The following is a 21907-nucleotide window of genomic DNA, read 5'->3' as shown; positions in this document are numbered from 1 at the left end:
CCCGTTCCGGCGGCCCCGGTGCGCCCCGGGCCCGGTAGTTCGCGGGGCCGCCATGAGCGCGGCGCGGCCGGGGCCCGCCGCCTCCGCGGCGCTGCGGCGGCTCCGCTCGGCCGCGGGGAACGGGGGTACGGACAGGGAAGCGGGGTACGGACAGGGGATAGGGCACGGACAGGGGATGGAGGGTACGGGACAGGGGATCGGGGTACGGGACAGGGGATCGGCGGTACGGACAGGAGGAGCGGGGGTACGGACAAGAGGAGCGGGGCTTCTTGGGGGTACGGGAAGAGGGGATCGAGGACACGAGGCGTGCGGTAGAGGGAAAATTGAGGATTCCGGGAAGTATGGGAAGCGGGGATCGGGGCTGTGCTGGGCACGAGGAGGGGCTGGGGCTGCACCAGGAGCAGTGAGGGCCCGGCCTGGCTGGGGACAGGGGCTGGGTGTCCTTGTCACATCCCCCTCGGAGCCCGGGATGCGGCAGCGAGGGATGTCTGGGCTGGGGCTTGGGGATGCACCTTCAGCAGCCTCACCTGTGTTTGGGACACGTGTCCCCATCGTGTGACATGTGACCCCACTGTTGTCACTTGTCTCCCAGTCCTTCGGCCCTGCCCTCCCTCGCCCCGTGCTGGCTCTGCTTGGGACTGGGGGATGTGCAGTGTTTGGGTTGGGAGTATGGGGAGGGAACTCGCCCTGGTCACGGTTCCCTGGGTGATTGGTGACACTTGGGGCTGTCAATGAGCTCTGTGAGGGCTGAAGGCATCTTTCCTCAAGCCTGGAATCTCTCTGCCATCCCGCGCAGGGAGCCAGATCCAGGGCACGGCCGGCATCCCGAGGCGCAGCAGAAGGAGGAAGAGCGTTGCCATTGCCTATGAACCTGGGCAGGGCGATAGGGCCGAGCCCCAGAGACCGCGCTGGGAGCCACGGGACTGGCGGGAGCAGCTGGAGCGCATCCGGGAGATGAGAAGGAGCAGGGATGCTCCCGTGGATGAGATGGGAGTGCAGAAGTGCTACGACAGCGGTGCACCTCCGCAGGTAACAGCATTCCCACAGGGAACAGCATTCCCACAGGGAACAGCATCCTGCTGCCAGCTCCGGCAGGCACAGAAAAACACAGCCTCCCTCATCCTCATGCTGCCCCTGGATCTGTCCCACTTGGGATGTTTCCAGGACAGAAACTGGATCAGGACTCTGGGCCAGGATTGGTCCCAGAGGATGTAATGAATGTGAGGGGCAGTGCTGCCTTATGGAGCAGGCTGACAGGGCATGAAGCCACATTCCTTTTTTCCTTAAAAATCTCTGTAGAAGTCCGAGGAAGGTACCCAGCAAGATGACTGTGGAATGCAGAGGAATGTGGGGATCACCTGCGGGCAGGCTCAGAGAAGCAGTGGGAGCCTCTGCAGTGGGAATGTGGAGGTCATCCAGAGGCAGGCTCGGAGGAGCAGCAGGACCTGCTGGGCTCTGAGGGAGGGGTCTGGAGGACACAGCTGGACAGCCTGAGCACATGGAACGCTGTCCTTGCTGCTGGCATCAAGCCCTGGGCTTGGATCCCTGGGGAGAAGGATGAGCTCTAACCCCGGCCTCAGGGAACGTCACGAGCTCTCAGCCACGTGGGTTGGCAGCTGTGGGGCCAGGGGTCCATGGTGCACCACATGGAAATAGCTTCTCTTCCCTAGGGAAGTGAGGTTGTTGCTTCCAAGAAAAAATGGATGTTGTAACTCTCAGCTCCTCACACCATTTCCTTGTACCCTGAGATTATCCTGTTTCCACGCACTCAGGGATTTTTCCTGGTGCACCTGTGGTTTTGTAAACTTTGTAGGAGAGCTGGAGGCAGGATTGTGTCCCATGTTATCCCGGGTCATTTTGGGTTAGTTGCATCATCCTCCTCACTCTGGTAGGACAAAATCACATCTGAGGAGAAAGAATTGGGAAATAGGAGGTGATGGCCTGGCTAAACCCTGCATGGCAACAGCAAAGGAATTTCTGGGATTTGTCCTTCTTCTCCCAGTCTCTGTCATCAGAGATTCAGATTTAGTTCTGTGAGGAGCTCACTGGAGCCAGACACCCAGTTCCTACTGAAGCCTAGTGAGAAAGGGTTGGGATTTTCAAAAGCTGCTTAGGGCAGAAGTTGCATGAAAAATCATTGGGCATTTGTACTTGTGCATCCTGTGGGGTCTCCTGAGAATTCCATCCTCAGGAAAAGTTTTGTCCAGCCATTTGTGGGTCAGGACTGGCGTCTTTGGAGTGAGATCCCAGCAGACAGAGCTGCTCCCTGCCCTCTCACAGATACTGACAGCTGAGCTTGAAGGTGTTTCTTTTCTCCCTTTATTGTGTGGTGGAATTAAAAGGTTATGGATTATTCCTGTTGCAGCCTTCCATTCTCTTGGAAGTGGATCCGGCTGAAGGGTGGGAGCACACCCTGCACTGAGGGTGGTGCTGGAGGTGCCAGATCCTCCCTGGGTGTCTCAGCGTCCCCTTTGTCCCCAGGTCATGCGCTACCAGGTGCTGCTGGCCCTGATGCTGTCCAGCCAGACCAAGGACCAGGTGACAAGTGCTGCCATGCTGCGCCTGCGCCAGCACGGTCTCACCGTGGACACCGTGCTGCAGATGGATGATGAGACCCTGGGACAGATCATTTATCCCGTGGGATTCTGGAGGGTGAGTGCAGGATCGCCACGTGGACGCAGAGGAACCCCCTGTGCCCTTCCCGTGGGGAGCTTTCCCCTGGCATCAGGCTAAAAGCTGAATTTTACACCAATTTTGGTATTTGGTATTGCCAGTAAGATGAGATTCTTGGCTGCAGGGCCTGGAGTGTGCAGGGAGGTTGGAGCTCCCAGCTCTCAGCATTTTGACTTCAAGGAGAAGTCAAGGCTCTGTCTCCCCTCCACAGCTCCCATGTGTGGCCTCACCTGTCACACACACTGAGCAGTGGTTGGTGTTCTGGGCTGTTGGTCTGTTTTCCCTGTGTTGGAGGGCAGCTTGGATTGTGTGCCTTTGCCCTTGGTTTTCCAGAACAAGGTGAAGTACATAAAGCAGACCACAGCCATCCTGAAGCAGAAGTATGGGGGTGACATCCCGAGCACCGTGGAGGAGCTGGTGCAGCTGCCAGGAGTTGGGCCCAAAATGGCCCATTTGGCCATGCACATTGCCTGGGACAGCGTGGCTGGCATAGGTGAGTTGGACTGGGTTTTTCCCATCCCTCTCCTAGATCCTGCCTGATACATTCCCCAGGCAGAGGGGGAGCATTGCAGCCCCAGCCCCAGGTGCCTGGTAACATCCCTTTAGGTCAGTTATCTGCAGAGTATTTGGGTAGGGGAACGATGTGACCCTCAGCCACTCACTCAGTGAGTTGTAGGATTTAAGCAGCTGCTGTTTCTCCCCAAATTTGATAGCAGAAATTCCCAAGAGAAGTCACTGCCTGGGGAGCTGGTGCCAGATGGGGCTGGGCCATCACGTGCAGGTTGCAGCCTGGGGCCCCTGGGGATGGATTAGTGTTCGAGAAGGATTTGCTGCTTGATGGAAGAGCGCTGGGAAAGCCAGGGTGAGTGAGTGGGTGGGAGCTGGATTCTGCAGCCCCTCCACTGCCCATCAGCTGGACAGGCCGTGGCCCTTGCACTACATCAAACCCTTGGGATCTGTTGTTCTCCTGCTGTGGGGAAGTCCAGCGGCAGCCAAACCAGCCAAGTGTTTTCCAAATAATTGTGTGCTCGGTTTTGATTTGGGAGGCAAGGCTTAGTCTTCCTGTTTACAGCAATTTCCTGAGTTTTGCCTAATTAGCCGTAGAGACAGGTTTATCACTGCTGATCTAACAATAATACACTTTGCATTCAGAGCTTTTGAGCTCAAAGCACATTATAAACACGCTTTAAGCCTCCCAAGCCCTCTCTGCTGGTGGGTATTATGAAATGTGTTTTCCATGTGGGCAAAGGAAGGGGCAGAGATCACAATTTGCGTAACTTCAGGGAGGATGAGAATGTAGAGCAGGAACTGGGGCCAGGCTGCCCCATGCCTGCTCCACGGAGCAGGGGAACCTTGGGAGAGGCTGCCTCAGACTGTGTGAGCCTGGGGGGAGACACCCACCCCAAATGCTTTTGGCTCCAGGCCTGGGAAGAAAACGTTTGTTCTTGGAGTGAGCCTTCCCTGCCCTTCGCTCCCGTTCCACCTGGCTGCTCCTGCTGCCCGCAGGGGAAGCCCTGCCCTGGGCCTGGTGGCTGTCACAGGCAGCTTTTGGCTGTGCTCTCTCCGTTCAGGTGTGCCTGCCCCACCTAAACTCTGGGCTCTCCCTCCCCAGCTGTGGACACCCATGTGCACAGGATCTCAAACAGGCTCAAGTGGGTGAAGAAGGAGACCAAGCACCCTGAGGAGACTCGGGTGGCACTGGAGGACTGGCTGCCCAGGTGAGCTCTGAGCCCCTGCTGTCTGCAGGAGCCATGTCTGCACTAAGTCCTGCTCGGAGCAGTTTCAGGGACTGTGTTTTGGCTCCCTCCTCTTTACAGGGTTGCAGTAGCTGCAGGCGTTTCCCCACTGCCAGAGCTACAGCAGCAGCATCTCACCTGCGTGCCAGTTCTGTTGCTGCCAGATGGATCAATCACCACTAGTAGAGCTCTTGATCCCTGATTTTTGCCTTACCAAGTTTACCATGACCCAAGCCAGGTGCTTTTCCACACAGGGCCTTGCTGAGCCCAGCAGCAGCATCAGCCCACGGCTGGATCCTGGCCTTCATTGGTGATTAATTTTCAGTATCAAACACCAGCTGACACGTACACAGGGACATCTCCACATCTGGCACGTGCCTGAGCGCAAGCATTGCTCCCCACCCAGCTCAGCAGGATCAGGAAAGGTTGGGAGAGCTGTTCCTAGCAGGGGTCAGGAAGGGTTAGGAGGCTGGGGAGGCTTCACCTCCAGGGGAAGCCAGGAGGAACAGGCAGAAGGGGAAAGGGATCCCATTAACACCACAGGCTGTTCCTCACCCCTTCCAAGCAGCTGCATGGCAACACTGAAGTTTCTCCTCTTACTGCAGGGACCTCTGGAAGGAGATAAACTGGCTCCTGGTGGGCTTTGGGCAGCAGACCTGCTTGCCTGTGAACCCTCGCTGCAGCCAGTGCCTCAACCAAGACATTTGCCCAGCTGCCAAGAGACACTGAGGGATCATCCAGCCTTTGGAGAGCCACAAAGTTGCTTGGGCTGAGCCCTGGTAAAGCTAGGCCTGGCACAGGGCTGGCAGTGTGACTGCAGGGGACAGGAGCCTGCTGCAGCAGCTCGAGGGAACAGCCACTGGCAATGGCTCAGCTCTCCAGAGGAAAAAGGGGCTTTGAGAGGCAGCAGTCCTGCTGGGACAGAGCTGAAGGCTCCAGCCTGGGTGAATGGCTGAGCACGTCCCAGCTGTGCCACGCTGAGTCACTGGAGAGAAAAGCTTTGTCCTCAGGGACTTGCTGCTGCTTGTAAATACTCATTTAATAAAGGTGGTGAGGGTTTTTTTGCACCCACGAGGTTTGCTGGCATTTGTGTGACACTGGGTGAGGGGAGGAGAATGTGGGTGACCTCAGCAAGGCTGAGACCATGGCAACCAGCCCTGCCCTGCTAGCTCAGAGTGGGCAGCACACACCTGCTCAGCCCTGACGGGGGCTCTGCCACCACGAGGTGTGCTGCCAACAGGACAAGAGCTGTGCCAGGGGACATCCAGGGTGGACAGCAGGAAGAATTTCTTCATGGAAGAGGTGGTTAAACACTGGAAGGGGCTGCCCAGGGAGGTTTGGAGTCCCCATCCCTGAAGGTGTCTAGGGAAGGCCTGGACGTGGCACTCAGTGCTCTGGGCTGGGGACAAGGTGGGAATGGGGCACAAGTTGAACTCCATGATCCTGGAGAGCTTTTCCAACCTTGGTGATCCTGAGATTCTGAGGTACAGCTGAAGCCTTCCCAAGCCAGGAGCAGAGGGAATCACTGCCTGGACAAGTGACCTCTGGGTCCTGGCAGCAGAAGAGCAGGGGGTGATGCAGAGCAGGGCCAGGAGACGAGCCAGTACCACTCTGTGCCACAAGGGTTACAGCAGCCACGGGAGCCAGGCTGTGTCCCCAGGAGCTGACAGAGGGACACCATCACCCCTGTGTTTTGTTCTTCAAAGAAAGGGCAGTGCTGACTTCATTGTGGAGCTTCAAAGGCATAATTCCAGCTCCTCTTTAAAGAGGAGAGGGAGGAAGCAAAGTTTACAATGTGCTAAAGGGCTGCAATTCCGCTCTGGGCTCCCTGAGCAGCTGAGGAAGGAGCAGATAAGTGCTGGGTACATGGCAAACCAAGTTTATTACTGACAATACAGTGTACATGGTGGGTTTGCAATGCTGCTGACAGCCTTAGACTTTATTGATTTTTCTTTTCCAAGTTAAATGTACAGGAATGGAATAATTACTACTGAGCTACAAGATGTCAGGAATGCAGTAATGCTTCAACCGGGAGCAGTTTCCATGGACTAAGAGATTAAGATTTTCAATTTTATCAGTACGGATTTGCACACCTGATTTCTTTTGATCTACATTCAAAACTACACAAAAGTTTTTTTCTTTCCCCCCCTCAACTACAGCAGTCTTGGATGAGAAGTGGGGTGTTTACACCAGGTCTGTGCTCTCTGACGTGCATCAGAGTGTCCTGGGAACGCTCTGCCCCGCGCAGCCCGGGCGCTGCCGGGGTTTGGCAACGTGGGCACAGGAAGCAACGTGCACACCATGGAAAAGAGGAGCTCCTTCCAAACATTACCCAGAGAGAGAAGATAGTATTTTGGGGGCCAAAAGGAGAGCAGGTCATTTGAAGTGGGATGGGGAAGAGGTGTCTTGTTAATGGCAGAGCCCCAAGCGGAGGCAACCTCTCCACATCCCCCATCATCCCACTGCCTGTTTCATCACCCACAGCCGAACACCTGCACTAGTTCCTCTCCAAAGTCATTATTTTCAACCTGTTCAGCCCATCAACAATCCTAAAAGATAACTTTCACAAAGAGAACTCATCTCCTTCACCCCTGAGGCTCTCCACACTCTCCTGCCAGCAGCAAAGGGTCACAGGCACCAGCTGCTCCCCAGGGAAGCCAACCAACCCCTTGCTGAGCCCCAGCCCGCTGCTGAGGAGAGCAGAGAATGGTATAAGGCACCTTTTCGCTCCATAATTTGGAAATGCCTTAGGAAATCCGTGCAGAGCCACTCCCACATCTGTAGCACACTGACCACCCAAGGGTTTTTAATCACAGAAGGACTGGAGTGAGGCAGGGCACAGCCACAGCTCTGTGTTCACACTTCATCCACGGCCAGGTGTTCGCTGCCATTTGCTTTCAGCTGGGAAAAGTGGCTTTGTAGTCCCAGTCCCTTCCCACAGCAGGGCTGGGATTGCTGCTGGAGCGTGGGAGGGAGTGGGACAGCCCCAGCCCCTGCCCTGGTAACTGCAGCTCTGCTACCTGTGAGCACTGCAGCTCCGCTGAGTCACCTTCACTCACACAGCCAAAGGCAACAATAAAGAGCTTAAATGGACTTAATCTGTAACACTTTAAAGATTCATTCACTTCGAATGCTGAGAGTGGGGGTTTGAAGGAGACCACAGGAAGCCAGAGGTACTGCCCACTCCATCACACCAGTGCCTGCTCCATCTCCAGCCCCACGGACACCCCACGGCTTCGGAGGATGTCCTTCCAATGGCAAGGCACTCCCGGGCTGGGGACACCAAATCCCAGCCCAGGTGGGACCTGGACCAGCCCCACTCCCCAGCGCCGAGCCTGCAGTCAGAGCTGCATCCCTGTGTTCCCTCCTGGAAGCAGAGGTTGGGTCATCCCCACTTCAAGGTCTGTCCAAAGAGTTGTTGTGGCATCTCGTGGTTCTCATCTTTGTGCTCCGTGGGGCAGGACCGGCCCTGCTCCCTCCTTCCCCTGCCACATCCACGGCTGCAGATGGGGAGGGCTGTGGCCTTTGGGTTTGGGGTTTGCTTTTAAACCCCACCCTCTCCACTCTGCAGAGCTGTCGGGGGGTGAAAAATGGGCCTTTACTGTCGGGCAGGAGCTGCTGGTGGGGGGGAGGTTCCTAAACTAACTGGAAACACATGGGACTTCATTAAAAAAAAACCAAAACCAACAAAACAAACGTTTTTGCTTCAATAGCAAAGCGATTTCCAGCCACAGTCCATTTTCCCATGGTGGGAGTAGCTAATGCTGGGCATGGGGAGCTGGGGAGGGGGTCCGTGGCACCCCCACCCTGTGGGCACCCACCATGAGCCGTTTCCACAGGGGCACAGAGCATCCCACGGGGCTCAGTCTGGGACACCCACAAAGCCCAAACACCCCACATAAAAAGTAATAAAGAAGTAACAGAAGCCTAAACGATGCAGTTAAGAAACAAGAGTTAAAATTCTTCCAGTCCTTTCTCACAGGAACAGGGGACGGTGGGCAGCTGGAGCCAGGCTCAAGAGCAAGCAAGAAAAGGAGCTTTGGTCACATTTGTCTTATGAGAATCGCTGGTGAGTAACAATAATAATAATAATAATAATAACAATAATAATAAAAAATAAAAATAAAAAGGACTTTAAAATACGCCTTGTAAAAGCAACCAGTGAAGAGCAGAGCACAAAGCATCTCACGTGGACACCGAAGGACAGGGCGTAGGCACCTCAGAAACGTCCAAGCTGGGGCGGGAGGAGAGCGGACGGCGGCCACCAGCACGGCTCAGAAATTGCTGAAAATCTCCCGTTTCTTGTTCCAGTCCATCTGCGGCGCTCGCTTCTTCACACGCTTGGCCCTCACCTTCTCCTTGGCCTCAGCAGCCGTCGGGCTCAGGCTCAGCCCACTCTCCTCAAAAGGGTCCTTCTTGTCTGTGTCTCCATCCTGTGTGGAGAAAGGACAAGAGCTGTCACCCCCTGCAGCATTCCCACACCACTGCAGCGTCCCACAGCCTTCCATGGAATCACTGAGGTTGGAAAACTCCCCAGGATCATCAAGTCCAAGCTGTGTCTGATGCCCACCTTGTCCCCAGCCCAGAGCACTGAGTGCTACATCCAGGCATTCCTTTGGGAACTCCACCACCTCCCTGGGCACTTCCAATGCTTAACAACCCATTCCATGAAGAATTTCCTCCAGGCTGCACAATAAGCAGATGTGCAGGGATGGGTTTTGTAGCAGCAGAAGGTCAAAGCCCCTTCCCTGTGCCATGCCCATGGTTTCACTGGCAGCAGCACCCGTGTGGCCATGGAGCTCATTACAACACTGCATTTTGTGGGGGTGTTTCCCCTGCCTGAAGAATGTGTGACTGCACAGCTGCAAGTGGAAAAGCAGGAACACAGAAGGTGCTGCCCAGCTGCACTCATGTCAGGTGTGGGTAAACACACAGAATGGAGGTCTTTGGTTTTAGAGAAACCTTTCAGAGCTTTCCTGCTGGCACTGCTGCCCCACCAGGCATGCCCAGCACCGAAACAGAGTGCACAAACCCTGCTGATAACCACGGGCAGGGCCCTCCACCAGTGCCATGAGATAACAGCAGCAGCCTTGCTGGGCTGAACGAAGCCAAACTGAGCCCAGGAAACCCCTCACACCCCCGGGGACTTTGGCTTCTTGCCAGGACAGCAACCCCTGAACAGCCCCAAGGTGACTCCATGGGAAGCACCACTGTGCTCCAGCACTGGGGCACAGCCCATGGTTCCAACTTCTCCACCCCAGGGACTCTGACTTCTTGAGCAGTGACCCCTGAAGCAGCCCAAAGGTGACTCAGGGGGAAAACCCACTGTGCTCCCCACCAGGACACTGCCTGGTTTTCCCAGGGCAGCAGCCATGGGATCAGGACATGCATTATTCACTGCTCACGGGCAAATGCAGGCGGCAGATTGCAGGCGCTTGGCCACAGCTCGGACACAGCTGGTGCCCGAGAGGCTTCAGGACTGTGGGTGCTCACAGAGGCACCATGTGAGAACTTGGTGCTGTCACATTCCTGCTCCCAAATGTCCTGGGGCAGGGGATAGCATGGCAGACTCCACAGAGCACCTGCATGGAGACTTTGCTCTATTTTTAGCAGAACCTTGTGCTGAAGATAAATTTTTGAGCACTTTAAAAATCCCCTACTACTTAATACAAATTCCCACTTCTTATTTTAAGAGGAAAAAAAATCAGTAACACCTGAGAATACCAATCTATGCCTTGTGTTGACTTTTGGTTGCCACTTCACCTTGCCCAATGAGTTTTGTCCATTTCCAGTGTTGAGCTGCACCAAAGAAACCCCTTCAGCCCAACCAGTCACCAAAACCAACTCCTCCCCTCCTTTAAACACTGTGATAAATTCACTGTGCTCCAAACTAGAAAAAAAAAATGGCTTTTTTAAAATTTTAGCCTGCCCTGGTCCTGGTAGCAGCACTTGAGCCTCACAGTTCTGCTCCTCATGGATTCCCAGCCTTGCTGTAGCTCATCAGTGTAATTACATTTCAGATCCCGAACTCCTGCAGACATCCTTTCACCTCCCACCTCCTTCCAAACTATCCAAGCAGGAATCATTGCCCAAGAAGGTGCCAGTGAACACCCACAGTGCAAAGGATGAGAAAAAACCCTGGATTTTGGTTGCTGGGTGGATACAAGTGAACCCAAGCCTGGGAGATAAACTGAAAACACACCAATACACAGCACTGCGAGGCAGGACTGTACCCACACCAGGGTGTAAAAGGGACCGGGAGAGTTTGGGGTTTTTACCTCTGATTCCTTCCCAGGACTCTGCAGGTCACTGTGAGATGAAGATGTGGATCCTCCATTCAGCTGGAGGGAAGGAAAATGTCAGTCTGGTCTGTGCCAGATAGAGTTAACACAATAAGTAGCCAGGTATAGCAATGCTGGGCTGCTCCAGAGATGGGATGGAGCCTGGAGGGAATGGTCCTGCTGAGGGGACCCCACACACACCCAGGAGCTCCCTAGGATTCCCAGCAGAGCTGCTGCTCTGCCACATCCCCACCCCAGGCAGAGCATGGTCCCCTTCCTGCCAGACCTGGGACGTTGCCACCTCCTCCCTCTGTCACTGGGATTAAATGGGGCTGAAACTGCCCTTGTTCAACCTCTAAATTAAAGCTGTAGTGGGGAGTAATTAAAACCAGGCAGCAGCAGTAAAGTTGAGCTGAATGAGCCTTGGGGCATCCAGGCTCACCTGGCAGAGGTGGGAGCCAGGGAAAGACCCTGACCCCTCCTGATCACTCCAACACATCCCCTGAGGCTGCAGCCCCTGGCTATCACCTGCAGCAGGCAAGGACTCACCTGAGTCTGTGCAGATCCATTTGTAATGGGCTGGGGTACCACACCTGGACACCACACAGAGAAAACACACAGTGAGCACCCTCAGCTGGGACAGCTGCCTCAGGTCCCAGGAAAGCATCATCTGCCATCCCACACCCTCCTCCTCCCCTGCCCACCCCAGCAGCTCATCCTGTCCCTTGATTTTGTCCTGTGGTGTTTCCCAGCCCACACAAAAGCCTTTCCCCTCTCCTTCTGCCCTTCTGGAATCACATCCTCGCCAAATCCCCTGAATTCACTCCATTCATTTCACCCTTGCAATCAGGGGAAAACACCTGCCATGAAGGGCACCAAGTAACCTCCTTCTACAGGCATCAACTGCTGCACGCTCCCATTTTTTCTGACCATTAGTTTGTTTTTAGAAGTTCTGTAATCAAAAATCTTAAAAGTCAACTCAAAATTCTTCATCAAAATCCGTATCATGGTGTTGTCACAACAGTGTCTGGCACACAACCTGGTCTCCAGGCACCCTGGAATTTTTTTGTGCTCACTTCCAATGATTTACTCTAACAATAGCCCACACAATGGCAAATTTTATGCATTTAAACTGCCAATCACCACAATGCCCCAGGCATTACCATGTCTCACTGTCTCGGACTAACAGATGCGTTAATTGGGACAGGATTAATAACTGAATTATGTCAAGCATGGACGCTTCCCTAGGGACTGATTGGGAGCTGCATCACTGCAGACTGCAGGGATTTCTGGGGCAAAGCAGAAAAATAAATCTAAATCATGATTTTGAGAGTGTGCTGGTGCAAAAATCTCCGTGTGGCTTAGGGATCCCTAAATATTTTATTGGAGTGAATGTTAGACTCGTGTTTAGAGTAGGACAAGCTCTGAGCAATGGGCATCAGAAGAGTCAGCTCGCACAGAAGTGATGTTTATGTTTCTGGTATCAAAAAAAAGCTTCAGATGACACGGAATAGAAAAGTGGAACTGGACTTCAAAAACAAAATTGCCACATCTAGAAATACTTTTGTATTTCCTTTATCTAAAAGGGTCTTAAAATCCACTCATTGGCTTAAAGGTTGGGCTGCTCAGGATGAGCTGCCAGGCTTGGAAATTGTCAGTTTGAGGTCGAAGCAGTTCAGTTAAAGAGGACAATTATTATTTCCTCTTACCCTGCAAACAGCAGAATCTCCCAGAGCCCTTTGGCACCAACGCAGGTGCCAGGCAGACCCAATTCCTGCAGGGTGAATGCAGGGCCTGGAGCACCCACCCACCCTCCCCATGGCTCTGTTCCCTCCCGGCAATAAGGGCTCCTTTATGGCAGTGCCAGCAGACAGCCCCGGCTCCTCCTCAGAGCATCTGACACCCTGTGCACTCCCCAGCATTGTCTGACCCATTTCTCGGGACAAATCTGCCCATTGAGCATCTCTGGAGCACGCTGGGGATCAGATAAGGAACAGCTGTGCTGGGAAACAGAGCTGCCCATTGAGCCGGGACAGGCCAAGCCGGGAGCTGCGTCCCCACCCGGCAGTGGGGCAGGTTGGGAGTGGATGAGCAGCTTTCCCTGCCAGGTTTCAGCAGCAGGAAAACATTTCCTGCATCAGCCATGCTGTGACCAGCCAGCGTGCAGCCCTTCCCTCTGCACACACCGGCCTTGCTCCGGGGCTCTCCAGGTGCCCACAGGTTCCTTCACTGGAGCAAGGAGCAATCAGAGAATCGTGGAGTGATTTGGGTTGGGAGGGACTTAAAGTTCATCCAGTCCCACCATGGGCAGGGACACCTTCCACTAGAACAGGCCGCTCCAAGCCCTGTTCAACCCGGCTTTGAAGGCTCCCCTCCAAATCTGACCGCACCTCAGTCCCTTCATGGCAGCGAGTTCCAGGGTTAATTATTCACCATGTAAAAGCAACAAACTGTTTTTTGGCTGGATGAGGGTGTATTCTCACTATTTATAAATAGATGGGTGGTTCTCAGGAAACTACTGAGGGATGAGACAGGAGGGAAACATGACTCTCCCTCACTCCTGAGATCCCACCCATGGCACAGTGAGTCATGGGAACGGCGCAGGGTCACCCTGAGAAAGGAAGGTCTCACCTTTGGTGTGCTCCTCCGTGGGGGTCACCCCCAGCTTCTTGAAGTACTCATCTGTTTCGGGGTCCACCACCAGGAGCCTGGCTTCGCTCTCCCTGGATTTGATGTGGGACACCACCTCTGAGTGCCGCAGGCCCTCCACGTTTATCCCGTTCACCTGCAGAGCGATGGCATCAGAACCCAAACCTGTGCCCAGAGATGCTGGTCCTGGCTCCCAGAACCCCAGAGCAGCCCCCTCTTTCCCTAAGGGGTGCGATTTTCCTTTTTTCATTCCTGCTGGGATGATAGGAAGGCTACAGGCTTTTTCCTTTCCCCTCTCCAGCCAACCATGGCCTCCTAAATCCTCCCAGTGCCTCTGTCAGAGCATCCTCTGTGTCACCACACACCTCTGCAGGCATCCCAAACACATCCATGGGGAATCACAGACCTCAGGCTCCCACCAAAACCCTCTGCCTGCCCTCTTTGGTGCTGTCGAACCCAGCCTTCCCCTTGGATGTGCCCCAGGAATCTCAGGCTGCCTGTGGGCACAGACAGTGGGCTGGGTGCACCACTGTGTCCTGCGGCACCACCGTGCCATCCTTCAACCCTCTGGGATGGAAAACCGTGGGTTTTTGTGCCCCTGCTGGGTGAGTCCCTGTGCCTGGCCCACGGATTCATCTCTCCCTTCCCTGCGTGTGAGCCAGGACCTACAGGGAATGTGATCCTGCACTCCCAATTGTTCCCTGCGGTGAGGGGACAATGGTGACTGAGGACATTGTTTGGTGCAAATGAATCACCCTTTGTCCCATCGGGAAGGGCTCTGCACGGCCCAGCCCGACAGCCTCGGCATGACCAGTGCTCGTCCTCACCCAAAGCGACGAGGCAGGAGAACCCTGCAGAGCCTGGATCCAAAGTCTTTGCAGGGAACCAGGTTCCCCCTGCTCCTCAGGGCACTGCTGCAAGGGCTGGGATGAAAAGGAACCCCTTCCCAGGCTCTGCACCTCATTCCAGGTGCTGCCACCCACAGCTGCCGGCTCACAGCCCCACTCCATCCCTGTCCTACAACCTCAGTCCATGCCCAGGGCTCACCCCTGGTTGAGCCGGGCCAGGCAGCCCAGGGCTGCTCTCCCCCCGCCCTGGCACAGGGCTGGGGGACATCAAATATTTATCCAAGCCCCAAAGAGCAAGCAGGGAGGGGATCAGGTTTCCAAGCTCGCCAGCTCACCCCGAGCTGCTTTGTGTGTGCCAGGCCCCGGGCCAAGCCCATAAATAAATAACAGGACCCCTGGATGTGACACCAGCACAGCCACTGCCACCCGGCCCCGCGCCGGCCCAGGCCCCACTCTGCTCCCAGCATTAAACTTTCAGCTGCTGGGAAGAGGCAGCAGCTCCCACTGGCTGGGGAGTAATTAAACATGGGGCTGGAAAGCAGGAGAGTGCTCTGGTCTCAGGATTTTCCCAACTGACACTCTTGCAGGGCTGCAAATCTCATTCCTGCTCTGAGCCGGGAGCGAGTGCCACAGCCTGGTCCCTGTGGGGTGGTTTTGGGGTTCATCCTCCTGGGGAGCAGCCTGAGTAGGGGATATCCATGTGCTCCCCCAGCGAAAGGGGTGATGGCTGCTGTTCTGGCTGCTGGGTCAGTCCCTGCCTGTCCCTCTGCCCAGACAGGCAGCTCTGGATGGGGGAACCTCCTTCTCCAGGAAAAACACAACACACAAGCCAAAGAGAGGGCAATTCCCAGACCCACCCAAACTTTTTGGCCCCATCTTGGACAAAAAGTGTTGTTCAGCATCTGGTAACCAGCAAGATGCTTCCAAGAGCACTTCTCCCCCATCTTTCATAATTTTGGGTCTTAAAATCTCTGCAAAGCCTTTTTCCCTATTTTTCCAAGCATTCCCTGGCAGGGCATTAGCTCACCTGGGTGGCACTGACCTGGCCTTATGCCCACAGTCTGACCCTCCTCAGTGCCAGCCAGAGCCAGCACAGCACCTTGGGGACATGGGTCAGTGGTGGCCTTGGCAGTGCTGGGGGAATGGCTGGACTCAACAGTCTTGGAGGGCTTTTCCAGCCTAAACAATTCCAAGTTTCTACTCTATAATTCTACCCAGAGCTCACAAATGCCCACTTGGTAGGAGAGAAAGGAGCACAAAGCCACTGCCAGAGCAGCCCCATCAGCCTTAGGGGCTGAATTACAGGAATACTGGGGGGATGGGATGGGAAAGGTCACGGGATGGGGGTTGTTTCAGCTTCCCTAGGGTCCCACCCCTGCTGCTGTACCCCCGTTACCTCCACCAGCCGGTCCTGGGGCCGCAGCCCCGCCCGGGAAGCCGGTGAGTCGGGATCCACAGAGCGGATGAACTGCCCCGGCCGGGATTTCTCGCTGTGTAGGTTGAAACCGTAGCCATTGGGGCCTTTCTTCAGGTGGCAGAGACGTGGGCACAGCTCCTTCTGTCCATTTAAATCCTGATTCATGGAGGAGAGGGTGGGGGAGACAAGACATGGGGGTTAATTGATGGCTTTGGGGTGGCTCTCAGGCAGATGTGACCATAAATAAAGCCCCGAGGAAGCGCTGTATCTGCCCCCCATCCTCCCGTCCCCGCCATGGGGACAGGTTAACAAATGGATTTCCTCTCATTGAGTCTATTTTCGAAACCCAATTGTCCAAAACCACTCCAGAAAAATGAAAACAAAACAAAAAATGCATTTCCTTCACCAGGAGTGGCCCAGATTAATCCACCCATGGGCCGGGACCCACCCGCCCCTGGCAGCAGCTGAGCCCCAGGCCCGGGCAGGGAGGAACCAAGGCTGAGCTGTGCTTTGCCCAAGTTCACCCAGACCCGGGATTAACCTCAGGCAAGTATTTAAGGCAGCGCCACACCCTTGGTCTGGGTGACACCGGCATCACCCCCTGGTGCCATCCCCTCCCAGCAAGGGGGGCCCAGGATGATGAACCTGAACATCCAAGAGCTCCCTGCAGCTTGGGAAGGCTGAGCTTGGCAGGATGAACAGCACAGGGGCACGTGAGGAGTTTAGTGCTTCCCCTCATGCCATGGAAAATGCTTTATGGCTCCTCAGGGCAGCCAGGGAGCAACAAATCCCGGTTTTCTCCAGGTCTGCAGGACCCATTACACTCCCTTGGATGCTGCTCCCACCAGCAGCCCTCGTGCCAGGCAGCTCCAGCTCATGGCACAGCACCACATCCCTGGCACGAGGCACCTCAGAGATTCAGGGTGTTCATTTTCACCCACGGTCTAAGGAAAACATCCCCCCGGATGAGTTTTAGCCTTCCCTCAGCAGGAGCACCGCTCTGCTCCCCGCCTGCCTGCAGAGAGGATTTGTCTCTGATCACATTCACAGGGAAATCTCTTACAGCCTTTCCCTCCAAATTAAAAATCCAGGCAGCAATTTCCTCCTCCTTCCTCTCTTGGCCAAAAGGCACCATGAAACACCAAACCTCCCAACTCCTTCATCCCCTCAAGGAGGGATTTTACAGAGGAGAACAAAGTGGGGACACAGCGAGTGGTCACCCACAGGGATCCCTGTGCTGGGGGATGGAATTTTCATAGAACTCCAGAATTGTCTGGGGTGGAAGGGATCTTAAAGATCATCCAGTTCCAGCCCCTGCCAGGGGCAGGGACACCTTCCACTATCCCAGGTTGCTCCAAGCCCCACCCAACCCGGCCTTGGACACTTCCAGGGATGGAGCAGCCACAGCTTCTCTGGGCAATTTTGGCTGTGGCTGCAATGCCCAGGGAGGACAGAGGCGGATCAGGGTTTGGCACCAGCCTGACCATCTCAATCCCAGCATCCAGGAAAAGACAGGGATGCAAAATGACCAGTCCTTACACACAGAATGGTTCAGGTTGGAAGGAACCACTGAAGGTGATCTAAGACCAATCTCCCTGTTCAAGCAGAGTCCATCACTCAGGATTGTGTCCAGACAGCTTTCTTCTGGCTCAGGAGGGGCACCTTGACCACCAAATTCCTCAAAAACTGCTCACACATCACCCGCAGTGCCTATCACAGGCATCAGGGCACACTCAGAACTGCTACAAACTGCTCTTGAATTTTACAGAGATTCCCTTAGCAACTGAGTTTTTTATTAAAAACCAGCTTGTGGTGTTGACATCTCAATCCCAGATTGGCTCTTGAAGCAGGAAAAATCCTCAGTGCAACAACCCAAACCAGGCTGGGGCTCCCCAGCCCCTCCTCTACCTGCTGCACACACCCAGAGCAGCCCTGCACCCCCCTCTGCACATTTAACCCTGCTGCACCTTTCCCATGGCCCCGGAGCAGCCAGTTCACCCTATCTGCAAACATTTCCAGCCTGCCTCGGAGTTCTTCAAAAACTGAAGAAAACAGGAAATGATTCAACTGGCCCAAGAGGGTCGGACTCGCATGACCTTAAAGGACACACAGGGCTCTGTGCAGCAGGACAAGGGGAGCGCATCTGGGGTCACCAAAGTGCATCTGGGATCACCAAAATCCATCTGGGATCACCAAAATCCATCTGGGATCGCATATTTGGGCTTAAAAAGCACATTCTAGAATCATTTTCCTCCTGCTCCATTCTTTCAGGGTCAGAGCTCCTGCAGCAGTGTGAAAACACTGACAGAAATCACTGAGAATCAGCCAAAAGTCTGTGCTGGAGGTGCTGTCCCAGCATGGGGATCCCTTGGGGACACCTGGCAGGATCAGTCTCTCCTCCTCCAGGGGATCCCCTGGCATCAGCAGTGAAATCAAATTACTCACTAAATAAACCACACAGGGAAAAGCTTCACTGCAGCATCCCTTTGGCTGCGAGGGTGCTGACCTGTGCCATGCCCTAGGTGGGCTTGTGCTCCTGTCACCACAGATTCTTGAATTTAAGGCCCTTAACTGGAATGAATTCAAGACATTTATTTTTAAATATATACATATAAAAAAAAAATCCCAATTCAGCATCTGTTCTGGGCAGAGATCCTCAGGGAAAACTGCTTATCCTCCCGCAGAGATGATCCAGGGCTTTTGCTGGGCTCTTAAATCTCCCAGCTAACGCAATCCTTGGCTGCTGGAAAAAACAGGTCTTGGAGCTGAGCTCTGCAAAGCCCCTCTCTGGGATTAAGCAAAGGCTCACACCCCCCCAAGACACGGAGCCTCTGCCTCTCCTGCCAGCTCCGCTCTTTATTTTCTTTTTGACCCGTGCCAGCGTTTCCCTGGTTGTGTTCTGGGAAGATATTTCCTAAGCTCCCAGGGGAATTTGGCCTTTGTGAAACCCAAGCCCTGCCAGAAAGCGTTCCCTGGAACAGCAGCACATTATCTGGGCTTCCCAGGAACCCGCCTGCAGAACCGCTCCGGTGCCGCTCCGGAGGAGGCTCCGCTGCCTCTCACACGCCAAGCACTTGGAAGCCAATTTGGTTTAAGTTACATTCACATGGATGCTGTAAAGCAACAAAATTGAACTCGATTTTTTTGTCTTAAAAAGTCAAAAATTGCCCACACACACTAAAAAAAAAAAAAAAAAAAAATCTGCAAAATGAAGCTTTTTTTTTTCCCCCCCCAGGAATCCAGACACTTCCAGTGGCCACTGATTTTATGAGCTGGATTAAGCAGCAATAGCAGGGTACACTCCATCCCTGTCTGTGCCATCCCCAGGAATGTCTGGGCAGATAAATGCTGCCTGGATGATGAGCTGAACTCACACCCCATCCCTGCAGCTGCTGCTCGGGGCAAACCAGCGGCATTTTACAAGGAAAAAGGTTTCGGAAGCGCAGTTCAAGCTGGTCCATTTAAAAATGCACAAACAAGACATTAAATAACAATGAAATGCTTTCAGTAAAATTTAAAAAACGGACTGGGTGTTGCCAGCTCTCACAATCTCATGGCAACTCTTGCAGCATTGGATTTTTTATTTCCCTTAGAGTTTCCAGCACTGCTGATGGGAACTGGGGTCCCTCAGGGACATCCCTTGGCTCATGGGGGTCACCTGGGGACAACCTGTGGCTCATTGGGGTTTTCCAAAGATAAGCCCCAGCTCCCTGGGGTTCCCCTTGGCCCATGGCATGCCCCAGGACTGGCTTTGTGCCTCCCCATGCAGGTCCCTGCAGTGACCAGGACCGTTCCCATTTCGTACACCTGGGGCTGGTAGCACAAATGTCGCCAGCTCTGATTAACGAGGGGTTTCCATGCTGTTAATTAGCATGTGGCAGCCTCCATGAAAGCAGAATCCACTCCCAGAAGCACCAAAAGGAACCAAACTCCCCTCCTGCGTTTTGAGGGGCAGCAGAGCAGCCCCCAAGCTCTGTTATCCAACCAAACCCACCTGGCCCTACAAAAGCCCCTCCTCAGCCCAACACCATGAGGCCACAGGTGCCAGAGACCCTCTTGCCCTCGCTGGTGACCCTGCTCTGAGCCACATTCCAGGACAGGGATGTCCCCTGCTCCCACAGCCCGGTGCCACCGCTTTCCCAAAGGACACTGACTCACAAAACCAACCTGCACCTTCACACCATCCCCCAGCCTGACCCAGAGCAGGAACTGGGATAAAAAAGGCTTTTCACAGACCAGCCCAAAAAGCTGCAGGAACATTCACAGTCTCTCCAGACCCAGGATGCCACACTGGTGGCCAGGTCCCAGGACTGTCTCCAGTCCCTCTGCCCCACAAACTCATGCCCACAACAGGCTAAGATGCCTTGAAAGCCACAGTTTAGGGCTTTATTCCAGGAATAAAACACCGGTGCCAGTGTGGACACCAGCTCTGCTGGGTCCTCCAGGAGAAGAGGAGGAAGAGGAGAACACACACACACACACACAGAGCTACTCTAGTGGCCGAGGCCAGGTTGGTACCATCCGCCCTGGGACCCCGGTGGGTCCCTGCTCAACGCAGCTCCCGCAGTGCCTTGGCCACGATGTCACCGAGCCCCTCAGCAGTGGGGTCACCCCAAACCTCCTCCCAGGCTGACAGGACGCTCTCGGCACAGGCAGGAAGGGCAGGGTGCCCCACAATGGGACCAGGAGCTCCAGCCCCGCTTGTGTCCCAGAATGGGATTTGCTGGAACTCCACCAAGCTCATCTTCTGGGTGTGCTGGTCATAATCACTGCGATCAGGGTTTGGCCCTAATCAGCTCAGTCCTGCCAGGGACCACCTCACCCTGCTCTCGACACCAGCCCACCCCTCCATGCCCATCCCGGGGCCTTTGCCATTTCCAGAGGCAGCCAAATAGGCTCCAGTTGCCCTGCTGGGAATTGCAGCACCTGGAAACACTCCAGGCTCCGGATCACCCGGCGACAGGTCAAACCTTTCCATCGCTGCTCTGAAGAGCTGGAGAAAACCCAGGCAGGAGCATTCCTGCCTAATTTACATTGTTAACATACTTTCTTTCAAGTCAGCTCCCATGGTTCCTCTCCTTCTCCGTGTGGTTTCGGTCAAAAAATGGCTCCTTTGCTTCCTCCAAAACAAACCTCAGCAGCAGAGCCCACCAGGGCTGAGGGACACCGTGAGACACAGATGTCCTGGGGGAACAGCTGGGACTTCCCCATCCCCAGCACTTTGGATTCTCCAGTACAGGCAGCAGCACCAAGGGATGCAGGGGAGGGGATGCACAGCCACCTTCAGGGGTTGTGGAGCAGAAATGCAGGATCCCGACCCAAATCCAAACCCCGGCAGGCAGAGGAGTGAGGGGAAACACTGGGAGCCTGGAAGAAGCTAAGGAGGGGGAGAAACCAATGCAGGAAAGGGGCCCAGGGGCCACAGCACCACCAGAACAAGGGACCCATTTACACCCCCTGACAGGGGCACCCTCCTTTGGCAGTACTGGTTATACTGGGAGCTGAGCCGAGCCTCAGGCAAGCTTTAATTGCCACTATTATTACCAGAGTTTTGTTGGAAGCTCAAAGGCTGCTGCCTGTGCACGGATTTAGGGATGCACTTAACTTTAAGCAGGTATTTGTCACCAGTCTGGGAAGGGGAGGGATGAAACCTTGCTGTCTTCCATGCTGCAAAGATGAGGAAAACTGGGAGAAGCAGGAGCCCTCACCATGGCTGCCAGCAGTGCCCACAGCCCTGCCTGCCATGAGAACCAGGAGGCTTTGGGATCATGCCATGGCTGGAGTGGGATCGCTGTCTCCATCCACCGCTGTGCCAGGGATCCTCCTCCTGCTCCAGCAGGGCTGGGCTCCATTCCTCTTCCCCCAGGAGTGACTCAAGTTTTCCCATTAAAGCAGCACCAGAAAGGGGGCTATTGTAGCCCTGCATCCCCCGGGGCCAGGGGACCTCGGTAACACTTGGAGCAAACGCCAAAGGAGCCTCAACCCACCCGGAGAGCGGGACTGAGGTGGGCAGCGCTGCGAGGGGGCAGGCAGAGCACCCCCGGGTCAGCACTGTGGGGTGAGGACACAGCAGCTCTCCCACCATCCCCAGTGCTGGGAAAAGCAGAGCCAGGATGCTCCTGGGGCTCCCCAAGGCCTGGATGGTCCTCAGCTCCATGCCAGGATGCTGCAGCCCCCCCTGCAGATTGCTGGGGAGGGCTCAGGGCTCATTCCCTCCCTCCCTGCCGGCCGCACACGTCTCCCCCAGCTCCATCCCCCAGCTCGGAGTCAGCCAGCGCCGAACGGGCTCAAACTCCAGATGTT

General features: G+C 54.9%; 2 protein-coding genes across 7 annotated transcripts in view; one reads left to right on the top strand and one right to left on the bottom strand.

Moving 5' to 3' along the window:
- Window positions 1-25: 25 nt before the first annotated feature.
- NTHL1 (nth like DNA glycosylase 1) lies at window positions 26-5476 on the top strand. Of its 5 annotated transcripts, none has more exons than XR_006017564.1 (6): window positions 26-125; window positions 797-1029; window positions 2482-2652; window positions 3007-3166; window positions 4245-4391; window positions 5015-5476. XR_006017564.1 is itself a non-coding variant. In XM_042036975.1 (6 exons), the coding sequence occupies exons 1-6, from the start codon at window positions 53-55 to the stop codon at window positions 5136-5138; spliced, it is 867 nt and encodes a 288-aa protein (XP_041892909.1). In that variant the 5' UTR covers window positions 26-52; the 3' UTR covers window positions 5139-5476. The 5 variants fall into 5 exon arrangements, 3 of the variants coding, with proteins under 3 accessions (XP_041892909.1, XP_041892910.1, XP_041892911.1); XR_006017565.1 differs by lacking the exon at window positions 5015-5476 and adding an exon at window positions 4491-4509; XM_042036975.1 differs by having other exon boundaries at window positions 4286-4391.
- Window positions 5477-6272: 796 nt separating this feature from the next.
- SLC9A3R2 (SLC9A3 regulator 2) overlaps window positions 6273-21907 on the bottom strand; it is a 33088-nt gene continuing 17453 nt past the window's right edge. For both annotated transcript variants that reach the window (XM_042036972.1, XM_042036973.1), the window contains exons 3-7: window positions 15584-15760; window positions 13322-13475; window positions 11240-11283; window positions 10688-10750; window positions 6273-8842 (exon numbers count right to left, since the gene is read on the bottom strand). In XM_042036972.1, the coding sequence (XP_041892906.1) occupies window positions 8684-8842; window positions 10688-10750; window positions 11240-11283; window positions 13322-13475; window positions 15584-15760 (597 nt within the window). In that variant the 3' untranslated portion in view covers window positions 6273-8683. The remainder of the gene's footprint in view (window positions 8843-10687; window positions 10751-11239; window positions 11284-13321; window positions 13476-15583; window positions 15761-21907) is intronic.

The sequence above is a fragment of the Corvus kubaryi genome, unplaced genomic scaffold, assembly GCF_017639235.1.
Source record: "Corvus kubaryi isolate FWS band 111438036 unplaced genomic scaffold, C.kubaryi_AGA036_p1.0 37387, whole genome shotgun sequence".
Taxonomy (NCBI): Eukaryota; Metazoa; Chordata; class Aves; order Passeriformes; family Corvidae; genus Corvus; species Corvus kubaryi.
This window is presented reverse-complemented; position numbering and strand designations above follow the sequence as displayed.